The sequence below is a fragment of the Pongo abelii genome, chromosome 13, assembly GCF_028885655.2.
Source record: "Pongo abelii isolate AG06213 chromosome 13, NHGRI_mPonAbe1-v2.0_pri, whole genome shotgun sequence".
Classification (NCBI taxonomy): Eukaryota; Metazoa; Chordata; class Mammalia; order Primates; family Hominidae; genus Pongo; species Pongo abelii.
The window spans coordinates 31,088,857-31,108,381 of record NC_071998.2 but is presented as its reverse complement, the minus strand read 5'-3'; the positions used below and the strand labels follow the sequence as shown (position 1 = coordinate 31,108,381).

Here is a 19,525-nt window from a genome sequence, read left to right as displayed (position 1 = left end):
AATCTCTCCTCTTCTGTCTCCCAGAAATTTCAACATTTGAATTCCTTTGTTCTGTTTAACCTACTAACTTCTTTTTCTCTACTAATGGTATATCATAAAACTTAGTTCTTAGTCTTCTGTTCCTCCCCTGTATTTCTTCCCTCAGAGAATGGTGTTCTATGGTTTGCTTTTGGAAGCTTTGCGAAATCTTTATCTTAGCCTCAGTTCTTATACTAAGCTCCAGTTCAAATGACCATGATCCACTGGCATGAGTGTGGCTCACCACCACTGCAGACCTCAGGAAGTCTAAGGCCACGGTCATCACCTTCTGTACCCAACCAATTCTTCCACTTCTCCATTTTTATTAATGAGGACTTCCCCACTAATAGTTTGAAGCTCTACCTTTTCTTTCATCCTTTTTCTGATTGTTTTCCTTCTGGATTATCTCATTTACTTATTTCCTACCCATTAGTATTGTGGGGCCAATGTCTTATAACTTCACACTCCTTCTGTACTTGCTTTCTAATTTACTTTCCTGTCCATTGTCACCAGCAGTTAAATCCAATCTACATATTTAGTAATTCGTAAGTTCTGCTTCAATCCTATTTCTTGCTCAAGAACTACAACCCTTCAACCCCAAGCAATGAATCTAAAAAATGCCTGGCATGAAAGCACTAAAGGTTCTCCACAGTTAAGCCCCATTGTACCTATTATCCCAGCATTAGTACTCCACCATTTTCCTTCACTTCCCATGCATGCTGCATTCATTCACATGAAGGAAACTCATACTCTTAGCTTTGACAAAAATTTGTGTATCTTTTCTTACTCATAATCTTTCAAAATCCAATTCAAATTTCTTCTTCTACAGAAAGTTTTCCCACACCAATCTCTACCTTCTCTAACTTCTTTTGTAGTCAGTATCTTGACTGCACAATTGCAGTACAATACTGGTATATCATGCATCACTTAGTATGAAAGCTATAGTATCTACTACTGTTTTGTTTAGTAATTGAAGTGTCCATATAGTCTCCCCAAGTCACCTGAAATTCCTTATGGCTTATCTCTGTACACTCTAGTTCCTACTGAAGGCCTAGACATATAACATTTAATGACTGACTAGAATATAAATACCTCGCACCAACCACAATGTCACCATTGTCGAGCACACAGCAGCACCATATAGACTGAGCTGGAAGTCGGATAGTTTGAGCACATTCCCCATGTTTCCAGATTCTCAGAGATCTGTCCTCTGCTGTTGTCACAAAGTCTAAAATTAATGAATATAGGAAGTATTAGTTTGAATAAAATTAAGTACATTTATACATACCATCTTTCTAGATACACTGACTTTTTGAAACCCAAAGAGTTTTAAAATTACAGTTTTAAATTTCATATGTTTGTCACTTACAACATATACAACTTCAAGATCACATTTTTTATTCATGTCACATCTTACAAAGTGTTTCTTCAGACACCCAAGAACTTTTTACAACACAACAATCTAATCTGAATTAATATAAAGATGGCCATACAGTTTTCTTCTTTGTAAACAGGAGAAAGATACTTAATGAAATAAATTTACTAAATTATTCAAGTCATAGATAGTAAATTAAGTAATTAGCCCTCCTACCTCCATCTCACAAATGGGATGGAATAATGCTCAATACAAAACATTAAATACATAGCATAAAATAATCTTACCTCTACAATTTGGAAAAACAGATATGCTATAAATATAATTTGTATGTCCATAATATACTTCAAGACACTCGCCAGTGATTTGCCACCTTCTAATACTAGCATCATTTGCACAGGAAAGAAATTCTGTTTCACTCAAAATTGCCAAACCTCTTACACAGTCTTCATGCCCTGCATTAAAAAACAATAATGCAAATCAATAAAACTGATAATTTGGTTGATGGCTCTATACATTTTACTAACATTATAAAACATATCAGTGAGTAGTAAAAATTAATTTTCAAGTTAGAGAAATCTTTTTTTCTGTTGAAAGCCTGGTAACCAAAATTTGTATTTAAGGTTTAGCAATATTTTTTTATCACCAGTCTTCGCAAGTTATTTTATATTCATCCTATCTTCTCCAAAAACCTCCAGAGATAGTATTTTGACCCCAATAATTCATTTTCACCTGATAATTCATTTTTAATTTTTCTTCCCCAATAACAAGAGTAATTTATAAAATATATAATATTCAAATATAAAAGAAATATATAACAAAGAGTAGCCCACAAATTTAAGAACAAAACATTCTCTGAAGTTTGTGAAGTCAGATTTCCTATGTTCAGTATTTGTTGACTTAAGAGTAGCTATCACAGATTAACAATGACTTGATATATATATATAGAGTATATACTGAAGCAGAAACAGAAGGATGTTTAGTCATCATCCACTTTCCAACAAAATATACTTTTTCTGTTTTTCTTTCTTTTTTTTTTTTGAGATGGAGTCTCACTTTGTGGCCCAAGCTGGAGTGCACTGGCACTATCTCTGCTCACTGCAACCTCTGCCTCCAGGGTTCAAGAGATTCTTGTGCCTCAGCCTCCCGAATAGCTGGGATTACAGGCATGCATCACCACCCCTGGATAATTTTTTTGTATTTTTAATAGAGACAGGGTTTCACCATGTTGCCCAGGCTGGTCTCGAACTCATGGCCCCAAGTGATCCACCCACCTCAGCCTCCTGAAAGGCTGAGATTACAGGTGTGAGTCACTGCGCCCAGCCAAAAGATACTTTTATCTGTACAAAGGGACTTCTTGCGTATTATCTAGGGTAGTTACCAACTTTTAAGGAAAAAATTCAAAAAGGAAAAACAACACCAATTAAAATTAACAGTAAATATTTAAGTACCCGACAAATAAATCAGTGATATTACTATTAGATAGCAGATGCATAAGTATTGGCATTACTTAATAGCTGAGGTTTAAAAAGAATACTCACCATAAACCGCAACATAAACAAAGCTTGAAATTCGTTATAAACAATGTGCTTCAATATAAAGACACTAATAATGATTTCTTCCATATATGAAGATAACACTGCTGACTGACCATCAGTGAGGCTTATGTTTAGAAGTTTCAGGCTAAAAGTATTAAAATGACAACTAAAAATATATACCAAAAATTACATACATATATGCAGAAGCACATACACATATTATATATAGCTTATCAGACAGCTATGTATCAGTCTACACTTGGCTGTTTTATGAGAGGTTTCATTATATCTTTTTTAAAGGTATTAGATATTAACTCATCAGACAAATTACATTAATTCAAATTAATAGCTTAAATATACTAATGTTTTTCAAATATTTTCATGCTTTTAAACTTCTGAGAAAAAGAATCTGAGCAAATAAAAAGCAATGATATTATAAAACTTGTCTACCCTGATCTTACCTGAAAAAGTCCTCTCACATCTTCCAGCCTTCCACAGTTTAACAGTCTTGTCTGCTGATCCAGTCAACATTAAGCCCTGTTCAGGTAAGATCTTTACCGCCCACACTGCAGCTGTATGACCCTGTGAGTAAAATGAGTATTAATTTAAGTTGCCACAGAATCATTCAGCTTAATTATTCTTTAGAATATTTACACAGAACTACTGTACCTGCAAGGTCATCATGCACTTGTCATTCAGCCAGACTTTAGCAGTGGTGTCCCATGAACCACTAAGTAATGTCCCAAATTTTCCAGATGATAAACTACAAACTAAGGAAAAAACATCATTGGATAACACATTTTCATACAGAAAAATGCTCAACATTGAAAGTTACTAAAGCATTCCAATTTTAAAAACACTCTTTGAAGTGGCAGTATCTTAGCTAACGAAGGCTCAATTCAGCAGAGACACATAAAAGTATAGTGGTCAAGAGCAGACTCTGGTGCCAGACTGCCTGGGTGCAAGGCCTAGCTGTGCCACTTACAAGCCACGTAACTGCAGAAATATTACTCAAAATCAGATTCCTTGTCTGTAAAATGAGGGAGCAGAACTTAAGTGAGCTACACAATCTTTCCAGCTTTAACAAATCATAATAGAGAGATAATGTAAATGATTTTGAAACACTGTTTATATAAATATTTAAGGCTGCTTTCATGAAAGTGACCATAAAACCTGCAGCTAAGCTCAATGTCCAACAGTAATGAAGTGGTTAATTAAATGTCTTACTTTCTTGATGTAAAATTATGCAGGCTAAAAATTACCAATATGAAAAATTATGCCAGGCACAGTGGCTCACACCTGTAATCCCAGCACTTTGGGAGGCCAAGGCAGGCGGATTGCTTGAGCTCAGGAGTCCGAGACCAGCCTGGGCAATGTGGCGAGACCTCATCTCTACTAAAAATACAAAAAAATAGCTGGGTATGGTGGTATGCACCTGTGTTCCCAGCTACTTGGAAGGCTGAGGTGGGAGGATTGCTTGAGCCCAGGGCACAGAGGTTGCAGTGAGCCGTGATCATATACCATTGCACTTCATGCCTGGGTGACACAGCAAGATTCTGTCTTTAAAACAAAAAAGAAAGAAAGAAAAGAAAAATTAGCCAGGTGGAGTGGCTCATGCCTGTAATCCTAGCATTTTGAATTGAGCTCAGGAGTTTGAGACCAGCCTGGGGCAATATAGTGAGACTCCGACTCTAAAACAAAAATTTTAAATTAGTCAGACATGGTGGCACGCGCCTGTCGTCCCAGTAAGAGAATTGCTTGAGCATGGGAGGTCAAGGCTGCAGTGAGCTGTGAGAGCAGCACTGCACTCTGGTATGGCCAAGAAAGTGAGACCCTCTCTCAAAAGATAAAAGAAAAAAAAATAAAAATTATCTTAGGAAAGAAGAATATTTTTGGGGGTCAAAGCACAGCCATAAAGAACCTTGGATTGGAAAACCTTTTTCCTAGACCAGAAGGAAGCAATCACAAAAGTCTCTCTACCCTGAGCTGAGGATCCTTGAGACAGCTACTTATTTGGATTTCAGAATGGCTCTAGATTAAAAACTGTTGTCTTGCACTGCTTCCTCTTCTGAATGAGAGTGTTTGCTCTGATTATCCTATTCTTTTTCCATAATTGTATATTGGGTATGGGTGACAGCTTACTTATAAGCATCACCTCCCTGATGTTTAGAATACTTAGCATCACTCAGAGGAGACTTTTGGATTGTTTGATGAAGCTGAATCATTGATGACCAGAAAGCATGCTGTGGTAACTCCCTTTTTGGACACATGGGAGAATGGTACTTTCCTCCTCCATTTGAAGTTAGGCATAGCCATGATACTTGCATTAGTCACCAGACAAAATGGTAGCTGACACTTTCAGTCAGACACGTTTTTGGTGTTTTTTTAAATTTTTTTTTTAATCCTCTACTACTGTGAGGACATTTAATGAGGACATTTAATCCTCTACTACTGTGACATTTTAAAATCACATGATTTTAAAAGCCAGTGCCTTATTATTATTATTATTATTTTTTTTTTTTTTGAGATGGAGTCTTGCTCTGTCGCCCAGGCTGGAGTGCAGCTGTGTGATCTCGGCTCACTGCAAACTCTGCCTCCCGGGTTCACGCCATTCTCCTGCCTCAGCCTCCCGAGTGGCTGGGACTACAGGCGCCCGCCACCACGCCCAGCTAATTTTTTTGTATTTTAGTAGAGATGGGGTTTCACCGTGTTAGCCAGGATGGTCTCGATCTCCTGACCTTATGATCCGCCCGCCTTGGCCTCCCAAGTGCTGGGATTACAGGCATGAGCCACTGCGCCCGGCCAACCAGTGCCTTATTAACCATGTTGCCCTTCGACTGCTCCAAGAACTACTGAAGCATGTGTGGAGAGAAAGCCCCATTAGCCTGAGTCCCTGAGAAAATGATGAACAGAGTCCCTTTATTAATCCATGTTGAACGTGCAGGGTTAATGAGAAATACTCATATGTTACATCACTGAGATTTTTTTTTTTTTTTTTTTTTGAGATGGGAGTTTCGCTCTTGTTGCCCAGGCTGGAGTGCAATGGTGCAATCTTGGCTCACTGCAACCTCCGCCTCTGAGGCACAAGTGATTCTCCTGTCTCAACCTCCCACGTAGCTTGGATTACAGGCATGCGCCACCATGCCCGGCTAATTTTTTTGTATTTAGTAGAGACAGGGTTTCACCATGTTAGTCAGGCTGGTCGCGAACTCCTGACTTCAAGTGATCCAACCTCCTCGGCCTCCCAAAGTGCTGGGATTACAGGCATGCACCACCACGCCCAGTCTGAGATCTTAATAGTTGTAACTTGGGTGCTCTTTACATTCTTCCACAAATCAGTATAATTGGATAAAATACCATTTCCCAGTAAAAGAAAAAAAAAACAGGACTTCTTGGCAAAAGTGCTGGTTTGAGGTCTAGAGCAAGAAATGTACAAATTGAACCTAGAACATTCTGTAATAAAGCAAGGAAGACTACTGAAGGTCTTATAAAAAGGTGACAGGAGCCAATTTAAAGAGGTTTCCAATGGCCAGATATGAACAATTTGATAACTGAAAAAAAAAAAAAAAAAAAAAAGAGATATTCAGGAAACAACTCCTTCTGAAAACCAGTAAATAAGTTGGGAGAAGGGTCAAGGTAAGCATTTATTCTGTCTTTTCTGTATAAAACTCCCACATGGTAACCAGTTGATGTGGAAAGATCTATACAGAAAAGTCTTGGCGATCAAATGCAGAAATAATATTAGAATTACAGTACAATCATTTTGTAAACCTTAATAAAATATTGAATCTAGGCAATGTTTATCAGTAGCTGCTAAAAATTACCATTATGTGAAAGGCTGATGGGAACTTTATAATGAAAGAAAGATACAATACTTGAACCCACTGATCAATCTTAATATCACAAAAAGATATTGTGTGCTTCCTGATATGATACAATAGAAAATACAGAATACCACCTATACTGTTGCCAAAACCTTGAATCTGAACCTGATAAAGCTTACTAGATCTATCTAACAGCTTACAAGAAATATAGGTGACTGAAGTACACATTAAAGGAAACTAGGCTTTAACCAGTAAAACTGAGATTGTGGGAAATTCTACAGCTAAAGTAATCTGGTTTTAAACAACAAGGAAAAAAGAAAGAAACTGACAGATTGAAAGATGTAGGGCTGGGCACGGTGGCTCATGCCTGTAATCCCAGCACTTTGGAAGGCTGAGGCAGGCAGATCACCAGAGGTTAGGAGTTAGAGACGAGCCTGGACAACATGGATCATCAGAGGTCAGGAGTTTGAGACCAGCCTGGACAACATGGTGAAACCCCATCTCTACCAAAACTACAAAAAACTTAGCTGGGCGTGGTGGTGGGCGCCTGTAATCCCAGCTACTTGGGAGGCAGAGGCAGGAGAATCACTTGAATCCAGGAGGCGGAGGTTGCAGTGAGCTGAAGATTGCACCACTGCACTCCAGCCTGGGCAAAAGAGTGAGACTCCATCTCCAAAACAAACAAACAAACAAAACAAACAAACAAACAAAAAAGATGTGGACCTTATTTGGGTCAGAATTCAAATGAACTATAAAAAAAGATTTACGAGACAACTGGGTAAATTTGAACATTCATTGGACAGTTGACAAGAAATTAGTTTTTGTTTTGTTTTAGGTGTGATAACAATATTGTGGTTCTTCTTTTTAGAGGACGAGAGTGTCCTTATCTTTTACAAGGGTCAACAAACTAATGCTGGTGAGCCACCTGTATTTGTATACCTAACAAACTAAGAATGTTTTTCACGTATTTAAGTAATTGAGAGAAAAACAATCAAAGGCAATCTTCTAATATGTGAAAAATTATATGAAATTCAAATTTCAGTGTTCACAAATGAAGATTTATTGAAACACAGACAGGCTCATTCATTTATTTACTGTCTATAGCTGCTATGCACTACAACTGCAGAGTTGAGCAGTTATGATAGCAACCATATGGCCTGAAAAGCAGAAAATTTATTTACTATCTGATCCTTTACAGAAAAAGTCTGCCAACCCCTATTTTACAGCCACATAATGAAGGATGTATTTATAAATGAAGCAGTAGAATATCAGTAATTTTAAAATGATGTAGTGGAAGGAGGGGGAAGATGAAACAAAAATAAGATATCTCTACTTTTGTGTACATTTGATTTCTATAATAAAATTTTAAAAATCTGTATCCCTCTGTATTGAAGATTTCTCACACAAACACACATACACGCACACAAACATTTAAAAAATTCTTTCTGTTTTTGGTCGGGCACAGTGGCTCACACCTATAATCCCAGAACTTTGGGAGACTGAGGCGGGTGGATCACCTGAGGTCAAGAGTTCGAGACCAGCCTGGCCAACATGGTGAAATCCCATCCCTACTAAAAACACAAAAATGGACCAGGCACGGTGGCTCACGCCTGTAATCCAGCACTTTGGGAAGCCAAGTTGGGCAGATCACAAGGTCAAGAGATCAACACCATCCTGGCCAACATGGTAAAACCCTGTCTATACCAAAAATACAAAAATTAGCTGGGTGTGGTGGTGCACGCCTGTAGTCCCAGATACTTAGGAGGCTGAGGCAGGAGAACTGCTTGAACCCAGGAGGCAGAGGTTGCAGTGAGCCAAGATCACGCCACTGCACTCCAGCCTGGTGACAGAGCAAGACTCTGTCTAAAAGAAAAAAAAAAAAAACCATAAAAAAGCTGTGCGTGGTGGTGGGCACCTGTAATCCCAGCTACTCTGGACGCTGAGGCAGGAGAATCACTTCAACCTGGGAGGCAGAGGCTGTAGTGAGCCAAGATCACAAGATCACACCACTGCACTCCAGCCTGGTGACAGACCGAGACTCTGTCTCAAAATAAATTAAAATTAAAATTAAAAAATAATTAAAAATAAAAAATTATTTTTGTTGGCCAGGCACAGTGGCTCACGCCTGTAATCCCAGCAATTTAGGAGGCCGAGGTGGGTGGATCACGAGGTCAGGAGATCGAGATCATCCTGGCTAACACAGTGAAACCCCGTCTCTACTAAAAATACAAAAAAATTAGCCGGGCGTAGTGGCAGGCACCTGTAGTCCCAGCTACTCGGGAGGCTGAGGCAGGAGAATGGCGTGAACCCAGGAGGCGGAGCATGCAGTGAGCGGAGATCACGCCACTGCACTCCAGGCTGGGCGACAGAGCGAGACTCTGTCTCCAAAAAAAAACAAAAAACAAAAACAAAACAAACAAACAAACAAAAAATGTGTTTTTAGAGACAGGGTCTCATTCTATCACCCAGGCTGGAGTGTGGTGGTGTGATCACAGCTCACTGCAGCCTCCAACTCCTGGGCTAAAGCAATTTTCTCACCTCAACTTCCTGAGTAGCTGGGACTACAAGCATGTACCACCATGTCCAGCTAATTTTTTAATTGTTTGTAGAGATGGAGTCTTCCTATGATGCTCAGGCTGGTCTCAAACTCCTTGCCTCTAGCAATCCTCCCGTCTTAGCCTCCCAAAGTGTTGGGATTACACGTATGAGCCATGGTGCCTGGCACATTATACAAATTGTTTAAAGGAATTTAAGTGTTTATGAAAAATGTTCCGAACTATTTCACTTATATTTAAAAAAAAAGTACACTTACTGCACCAATTAAGCATGTCATTCTACAATAAAGAACTGTTAAGCCACACAGAAATCCAGAATTATCACAGAATCAGGAATATACACAAATCACAGAAAATAATATTCAAATATATTAAATATTCCTCAATAACACCAGAGCCCTAAACACACTGCTTCTGGGTCTTTAATTAAATACTTTTAGTTTCCTGAATAAATGCATTCATTGCATAAAATAGTTAAAAACCAAAGTCATGAAGTATATTCAAATTATATAGCCTCTTTTATTACTGAACACTTTACTTTTTTTTTTCTTTTTTTTTTTTTTTTTTGAGACAGTCTCCACTCTGTCACCCAGGCTGGAGTGCAGTGGCAGGATCTTGGCTCATTGTAACCTCTGCCTGCCAGGTTCTAGCCATTCTCGTGCTTCGGCCTCCTGAGTAGCTGGGATTACTGGTGGGCATCACCACACCTGGATAATTTTTGTATTTTTAGTAGAGACGGGGTTTTGCAATGTTTTCCAGGTTGGTCCGAACTCCTGGCCTCAAGTGATCTGCCTGTCTCACCCTCCCAAAGTGCTGGGATTACAGGTGTGAGCCACCGCTCCCGGCCAATAACTGAACAGATTACTTTTTACATATATAAGCATATCAACCTTTACTGATCACAACAAATTTGTAACAGAATTTTTACAGAACTAAGATAACCCAAAACGGTTTCCATTACCAAACCACAGCTATAGGTAAAACAAAATATAATAAAAACTTGAGAAAATGGATATGTAAATTTTACTTTCAAAGGGATAAAACTTCAAATAGAAAAACACCAAAGTATTATTATACTCACCAGTATTTTTGTGGCCTTTTAGAATATAAAGTGGCATTGGACTGTCCAGTGAGAAAATGCATATATTGTGGTCATTTCCACCAGTGGCAATTAGGCCATGAGGGTAGATGTCACTTGAGGGTATGATGCATACACAAGATACAAAATTGGAATGGCCACTCATACAGTGCATTTCTGTAAAGCCCCTGTTTGGACTGGAAAGACAAGATAATTAATGGATACATATTCGTACTCTGACTTAGCCTAGGACGTAAACTGTCAAAGCACTCATTTTCATTTAGTGTCTAGACAAACTTTAGAGTATATACTATCTTAAGAATCTACTGTTTTAAATTGAACCTTACATAATTCATATGAACTACTATAGAGAATTCCATGAGATTAAGAGAAGTTTCTTTAGTGTTTCTTTGATAAGAAAACGTTAACATAGAAAACAAGGAAAAAAGAAAGGGCAATAAATAATCATGACTGGCTTTTTTCTCAATCTCCATCTTCACTTCTACACATTAGTGACTGTTACCCTAAGAAATCCCTGGTTAAACAAAACATACATGCAATTAAGATAATGAAATTTATTATTAAGAAGACCTAAATATACTGAGGACTTTTTCACATTATGAAGCATTGACTTAGAGCCCAGTAGTATAGTACAGTACGTGTTTCTACATAGCTAGAACAGGGGTGTCAAATCGTTTGGCTTCCCTGGGCCACACTGAAGAAGAAGAATTGTCTTGAGCCATGCATAAAATATACTAACCCTAACGATAACTGATAAGCTAAAACAAATAAACAAAAAAACCCCCACCTAATACAGAAATATATAAATGGCTACAGTATATTATATAATATATAATGTTATATATAATTATATATATCAATGAACACAGTACCTTAATAATTGCATGGGGATTAAAATGATTACCAATTTGTTATATGTATCAATCACTTAGCATCACTGCCTTACTTAACAAGTTCAACCAGCAGATTATGCTTTACTATGTGGAAAGCAATAAATTAGCCACTGAGAGGGATAAAAAGAATTATATCCCTAACTCAGCTAAATCAAAGAGTTTGCAGACCAGTTGAAGAAGATAAGACAAGTGCACATAAAGAGGTAAGACTCCCAGATAAAGACTAAACAAACTCATCTATTTTCACTTCCTTCCCAAATCCCACTGAAAGCAATATATACCTATGTTTTTTAATAAAGGCTTAATTAAACCCACAAAGCCAAGGAGAATGAAAAAAAAATACATGAATACAACTTTGAATACTTAAAGCTTACAGAAAAGTAGTAAGGGCCTTAGGAGACCTGAGTCCTCGCAGGCAGCAGGACAACCGAAGAACCAATTTACCAACAAATGGCTTAAGAACTAGAGAATATTCTGGGAAGTTAGCAGAGTCGGAAGCACCAAGCATCTGTCTTCCCACCTAGACAACGATGGCACTGGCAGAATCTGTCTGATGTAACTATTATGAAACTTTGCAGTCAATTCAAAGCTTGCAACTTCTAGGGGAAGGCTTGGATTGTAAATTGAGGTTAATTTTGATCAATGCCTGCTCTTGGCACAGTAGCAGTTACCCACACCTCACCCTTCTAGCCCCATGGCAGGCAGTCATGCATCTGTTCCCAGAGAACTTTGCTCACAGCTGTAGGAACTAGGGTTGGCAAAAAGGATCCTGTCCTCCAAATATCAGAGATCCGTTCTCTGATCACTGATTGCTGCTTTGATCACAGAGCAGCAACAAAGAGGCAGGCAGCCATTGTTGTTGCACCTCCCCCCGCTGATGCAAGCCTCTACCTCTTGAGCTGAAGTGACTTCCAAGGGGATTTAAAAGGCTGATGCCCGGCCGGGCACAGTGGCTCACGCATGTAATCCTAGCACTTTGGGAGGCTGAGGTGGGTAGATCACCTCAGGTCAGGAGTTGGAGACCAGCCTGGCCAACATCGTGAAACCCCGTCTCTACTAAAAACACAAAAATTAGCTGGGCGTAGTGGCAGGTGCCTGTAATTCCAGCTACTTGGGAGGCTGAGGCAAGCGAATCACTTAAACCTGGGAGGAGAAGGTTGCAGTGAACCAAGATTGCGCCATCGCACCCCAGCCTGGGGGACAACAGCAAGACTTCATCTCAAAAAAAGAAAAAAAAAAAAGGCTGATGCCCACTCCCCTAACACCTTCATTTTCCTCTTCTGGGAGCAAGATAATAAAGACTAAGATATTCAAAAGGAACTATATATATGGAAAAAATTAGAAAGTGAAAGTGCATGCCCAGGGAAAAGCACAGGTTCAGAAAAGACCTGAGAAGACTGTAAGTTTACATCTCAGGCCGACATTTGGAACAAAGACACCCTTCAACAACAACAACAACAAAAAGATAATACACAAAAACATAACAAAATCAGCAAACCCTGGAAAAGGGGAAGAATATGATTTCTAGAGTTATATTATTAGATTAAATGTTCACTTTCAACAACAACAAAAAAATCACATGCATACAAATAAACAGAAAAGTATGGCCCATTCAAAGGAAAAATTAAGTCAATAGACACTGTCCCTGAAAAAGACCTGACAGCAGATCTACTAGACAGAGACTTTAAAACAATTGTTTTAAACATGCTCAAAGAACTAAAGGAAGATGGAGAAAGTCAAGAAAATTATGCATGAAGAAAACTGAAGTATCAGTAGAGGCAGAAAACCTATAAAGAAACCAAAAAGAAATTATGAAGATGAAAGGTATGATAACTGAAATGAAATTATTCACTAGACAACTTGAAGACAGATTCAAGCAAGAAGAAATAATTAGCAAACTTGAACACAGGACAGTAGAAATTACCAGGTTTGAAGAACACAAAAAAAGACTGAAAAAAAAATGAAGAGAGCCTAAGGGACTTGTGGAACAACATGAAGTAGGCCAGCATACAGATTGTGGCAGTCCTAGAGAGAGGTGAAAGGGAGCAGAGAGAATATCTGAAGAAATAATGGCTGGAAACATCCCAAATTTGATGAAAGACATGAATATAAACATCCAAAGAAACTCAACAAACTCCAAGAAGATAAACTCAAAGAGACCCACACCAAGTCACATTATATTCAAACTTAAGAAAGACAGATACAAAGAATCTTGAAAGCAGTAAGAAAGATGTGACTTATCACATACAAGGGATCCTCAATAATATAATTAGTAGATTTCTCATCAAAAACTTTGGAGGTCAAACTGAGTGCAGTAGCACACACCTGTAGTCCCAGCACCTCAGGAGACCAAGATAGGAGAACTGCTTGAGCCCAGGAGTTGGAGGCTGCAGAGTGCTGTGACCACACTCATGAACAGCCACAGCATTCCAGCCTGGTCAACATAGCAAAACCCCATCTTGAAAATTTTTTTTGGAGCATTAGCTAGGTGTGATAGTGTACACCTGTAGTCCCAGTTACTTGGGAGGCTAAGGCGAGAGGATCCCTTGAGCCTGGGAGTTTGAGGCTTAAGTGAGCTATGACTATACCACTGTATGCCCGCATGGGCCAACAGAGTAAGACACCATTTCTTAAAAAAAAAAAAGGTGAGGGAGTTTGCTGCCACCAGACCTCCCTGTAAGAAATGCTTAAAGGAGCCTTCTTGCACAGTGAAATGAAAACACACTAAACAGACTTGAAGCAATATGAAAAATAAAGATCTCAATAATGGTAAATACGATAGTGGTTTACAACTCCACCTTTTGATTTCTATATCATTTAAGAAACATTACATTAAAAAATTAGCCTAAAAGCTAATGATATTGTAACTTTGGCTTGTAACTCCAAATTTTTCCTACATAATTTCAGAGATTAATGCATTTAAAATAATTATTACTTTATGTTTTTAGGACACAGAGTATATACAGATGTAATTCTGTGACACCAACAACCAAAAGGGATGAAGATGGAGCTATAAAGAATTTTTGTTATTGAAGTTAAATGTATACATTCAAATTAGAGGATTACAACTTTAGGATATTAAATATAATCCCCATGGTAAACACACACAAAAATAGAATATACACTAAGGAAATGGGGAAGGAATTTAAACATAAATAAACTAGGCCGGGCGCCATGGCTCACGCCTGTAATCCCAAGCACTTTGGGAGGCCGAGGCCGGCGGATCACAAGGTCAGGAGATCGAGACCATCCTGGCTAACACGGTGAAACCCCATCTCTACTAAAAATACAAAAAATTAGCCAGGTGTGGTGGCAGGGGCCTGTAGTCCCAGCTACTCGGGAGGCTGAGGCAGGAGAATGGCGTGAACCCGAGAGGCGGAGCTTGCAGTGAGCCGAGATTGCGCCACTGCACTCCAGCCTGGGCCACAGACTGAGACTCCGTCTCAAAAAAAGATAAAAATAAAATCAATCAATCAATCAACTAAACACAAAAGAAGACAGTAATGCAGGAGATGAGAGACAAAAAAAAACAAAAACAAACTTTAAGGCATATAGAAAACAGACAGCAAAATGGTATCAGTGATTACTTTCAATGTAAATGAATTAAACTCTCCAATCAAAAGACAGAGATTGGCAGAAACCATTTTAAAAAACATAATCCAACTCGGTGCTGTTTATAAGAGACTCACTTTAGATCCAAAGACACAAATATACTGAAAGTGATAGGATGAAACAGGATATTCCATGAAAACAGCAAACGAAAGCAGGAGTAGCTATATTAACATTAGACAAAATTGACCTTAAATCAAAAAAAGAAAACAAGAGACAAAGAAGGATATTATATATTAATAAAAAGTTCGGTACAGCAAGAAGATATAACAATTATAAATTTATGCACATAATATATAAAACAAAAACTGACATAATTGAAGTGATATACAGATAGTTCTACAATAATAGTTGAAGACTTCAATATCTCAATCTCAATAACAGAATAATCAGACAGAAAACATGTAAGGAAAAAAAGGACTTAACATAAATCAACTAGAACAGACATACAGAATATACTATGTGAAAGCAAAGACACCCACTACAGAAAAAAGTATGGCAATTACTAGAAAAATTAAAAATAAAATTACCATATGACTCAGCAATTCCATTTCTGGATATATTCCCAATGGAAATGAAAGCAGGATCTTAAAGAGATATGTGTACAACCATATTCATAGTAGCATTATTCACAATAGCTCAAATGTGGCATCAACCTAAGTGTCCCATCATTGGATGAATAAACAAAATGTGGTATAAACATGAAATTTTATTCAGCCTTAAAAAGGAGGGAAATTCTGACATATGCTACAACATGGAAGAACCTTGAGGACATTATGCTAAATGAAATAAGCTAGTTATAAAAAGACAAATACTGTATGATCCCACTTATATGTCGAACTTAGAGCTGTCAAAATCAAAGAGACATAAAGTAGAATGGTGGTTGCCAGGGTCTGGGGGTGGAGAGAATGAGGAGTTATTGCTTAAACAGGTAGTTTCAGTATAAAGAGATAAAAAGAGTTAAAAGATGGATGGTGGTGATGGTTACACATTATGAATATACTTAATACCATTGAACTGTACAGTTTAAAATGGTTAAGATGGCAAATTTTATGTTATGTATATTTTATCACAATAAAAAAATTGGAGGAAAAGAATTAACAGCACTATATACCTCCAGACGTGAGGACAAAGAGGCAGGAACTAAGATAAGAAAGACTAATCGAAAGTCTTCAGAATCTGAAGCATTATGAAAAAGTCTTCAAAGAAAGATATCTGGTAGTAACCAATTTCAACTTGTTCACTTCATTTTAGTGGGTGTTGTTTTTGTTTTTTAATGCTTTTGAAACCATTTTATCAATAAGCCCAGAGGAAATCAAAAGACAGAACATGTTTTAAAATCTGTATTATGTAAACCACTAAATCTACCCACTATGTGTAACCCTTAACACTTCAAAGCATAGATGTTTGTGTGCATCTTCCGTAGTGGTCTGTGAAGTTCTTAACGGCAGAATCCAGATTAGGTTCTTTGTGTCTTCCCAAGTCCCTAGCACAATGTTTTAAATGGTTAGCATTAAGTATTTCTTAAATTGATTTTAAAAAATACTTAAGGTATTAAAACAAAAAAAAAGAAAACAAAACAGGGGGGCAGGGATGTGCAGCTAGACAACCCAGCCAGACAACTGTCCTGCTAGCACTCAGCAAAAGTCTGAAGCTTTTTCTTTAAAAAGATGAAAATCTTTGAATTTTCATCTTTTTAAAGCTGAGTCTTTAAAAAGACTGAGGATAAGGATAAGGATAAGGATAGCTGATAGCTGAGTCTTGGAGTGTGAAGAATGTGTATATTCCTACTGGAGCCCAAGACCACCAAAAGAAAACCCTGGAAACCACACCCTCATCCTCTAGGCAGCAGATCAGCCCAATATAATGGCCCTACCAGATAACTCAACAGTAAAACTCACAACCAGCAAGCCCCATCCAGGAGCACAGATCTGCCAGGAGCTTCTTAATTCTCTACCCATAACGCTGAGCACACAATAAAGATTACCAGACATCTGGGGAAAGCCTCCAGCATGAAATACAGTGATCAACACAAATAGAGACGAGAAAAAAACCAATATGGAGGAAAACAGACCATTAAGGAGAAAATACCTTAAAACATTTTTTTAAATTGTCATTATCATCCTTAGAGGTATAAGATATTGCAACCATGAAACAAGGACATAATTTCACAAAGTCAAGGCAACCTGCTAGAGATTATAGCCAAGAAAAAAAAAAAGAGAAATTTAGAAAGCAAGTTCAATATCTGAATAAAAACAGTTCCAGAAAAAAGAAGACAGAAAAAATAAAGAGAAAGCAGCCAAAGAATTAATTGAAGAACATTTCCTGGAATTTATGGACATGAGTTTTCATATTAAAAGGGCCCGCCAATGGCCTGGAACAATGGATACAAGTAGACTGCCTTCCAGAAAGAAAAAAAAAAATAGTTCAAAAATCAGAATGGCTTCAGACTTCTCAACAATAACACTAGAAGATGAAATACAATGGATTCCATCACAATTCTGAAAGAAAACTATTCTAAAATTAGAATGCTACAACCATCCAAATTATCATGCCAGTAACAAGGCAAAATAAAATAACTTTCAGACTTGCAAGGTCTTAAAACATTTATTACTGATGCACTACATTTCAGGAAGCTCCTAGAGGTTATGTTCCAATAAGGCAACAAGGAAGAAAACCAACCAAGAGAAAGCTAAAGGATACTGACAATAAAAATCCAACATATGAGGTTCAAAAAAGTTGTTTTGGAAACAACAATGAAGGGAAATCCCAGGATTAGTTGTGCATCAGAGGTGGACAGACCAGGTCAGAAAGTTTGCATTGTCAGGAAGAGGAAATTGTAAAATATCCAATGTATCTAAATGCCTTAAGAGGTGATTCAGTAACGAACAAAGAATTTGAAGTTGACTCAGTGATAAATACATAGAAAGCTAAGCAAATGAAAACCAAAATAAAACAATTATTAGCCACATGAAGATCATAAAATTGTTGAGGAAGAGTTACCATAGATTATTCCACAGCTTAAATTATAAGAGTCAGAGCACAGAGGCCCGGCATGGTAGCTCACGCCTGTAATCCGAGCACTCTGGGAGGCCAAGGCAGGCGCATCACGAGGTCAGGAGATCCAGATCATCCTGGCTAACACTGTGAAACCCCGTCTTTACTAAAAATACAAAAAATTAGCCGGGCGCCGTGGCGGGCGCCTATAGTCCCAGCTACTCGGGAGGCTGAGGCAGAATGGCGTCAACCCAGGAGGCGGAGCTTGCAGTGAGCCAAGACAGCGCCACTGCACTCCGGCCTGGGTGACAGAGCAAGACTCATCTCAAAAAAAAAAAAAAGAGCAAAGAAAAAGATGCATATGTGATGGGGTGAGTGGAAGGCAGAAAGAGAGCTAAATTCTCATATTCTACAGTAGGAACTAATAGATTGCACCTAAAAAATCTATTAATATAGATTAATATAATCAGATCCTATATCTGAAGATGTGTCTTCAAGCATGGGTCGTTTTTCAAAAGGCAAGGCAATATAAAGGCAAAGCTGCTGAAGTCCTATCTCACTCATCTCTCCCCACCCAGAAGTCAACGAAAGACTTGGGAAATGTAATTTAGCTTGAAGCTAGCTTATAGAGACCTGAAGTAGTCTGAAACAATGGCATGTTGCTGGCTCAGTTCAATGCCCAACCAACAGATATGTCTCCATTCTGAAGGTCCAAAGACTTTCTGGGTTTTCAAAGGGCTTTTGTGAAAGACTAGGTACCTGGTTTAGTCTACTCTAAAACAAAACTATTTCTGCCTCCCTAGAACTAACTTTCCCCATTATTCCCAGTCCATCCCTACATTTACTACCCTGATCTAGAACCTTAGCAACAACATACATGGAAAGCAGTGGTAAATTTCATTTGCATCAGAGGTAGACAGACCAAGTCAGATTCGGTAAGAGGCAATTCGGTAACAAACAAAGAATTTGAAGTTGAATCAGTGGTACTGATTCAAATTTACAGTGGTAAATTTCATTTACCACTTGGCTACATGGGAAAGCAAATTTCATTTACGACTTCACTCCAAACATTTATAGCATTTCATTAACTTTAATAATATGCTGTTAATGAGCTGGGAGTGGTGATTCACACCTTTAATCCCAACACTTTGGAAGGCTGAGGCAGGAGGATTGCTTAAGCCCAGGAGTTTGAGAGCAGCCTGGGCAATCTAGTAAGACCCTCATCTCTACAGAAATAAATAAATAAAAATTAGCTGGGCATGGTGGTTCTTGCCTGTAGTCCCAGTTACTTAAGAGGCTGAAGTGGGAGGATTGTTTGAGCCCAGAAGGTCGAGGCTGCAATGAGGCAGTGATCATGCCATTGCATTCCAGCCTGGGCAACAAAGCGAGACCCTGTGTCAAAAAAACAAAATCACACAAATATTCTATTATGGCCTGAACGTGTCCCCCAAAGTTCATGTGCTGGAAACTTAACCTTCAATGCAACCATGTTGAGAAGTAGGACCTTTAAGAGGAGATTAGATCAAGAGGGTTCTGCCCCCGTGAATGGATTAATGTCATGATTGTGGGACTGGGTTAGAGAGTGGCTTTGTTACAAAAGCAAGTTTGCCCCTGTGC

At 38.3% G+C, this 19,525-nt stretch overlaps 1 protein-coding gene across 1 annotated transcript in view; it reads right to left on the bottom strand.

Annotated features, from left to right (window-relative positions):
- Positions 1-19,525, bottom strand: part of PLAA (phospholipase A2 activating protein) — a 44,819-nt gene that overhangs the window by 19,342 nt on the left and 5,952 nt on the right. Inside the window, exons 2-6 of the mRNA XM_002819730.5 lie at positions 10,392-10,585; positions 3,601-3,701; positions 3,393-3,513; positions 1,681-1,848; positions 1,111-1,246 (exon numbers count right to left, since the gene is read on the bottom strand). Of these exons, the coding sequence (XP_002819776.2) occupies positions 1,111-1,246; positions 1,681-1,848; positions 3,393-3,513; positions 3,601-3,701; positions 10,392-10,585 (720 nt within the window). The remainder of the gene's footprint in view (positions 1-1,110; positions 1,247-1,680; positions 1,849-3,392; positions 3,514-3,600; positions 3,702-10,391; positions 10,586-19,525) is intronic.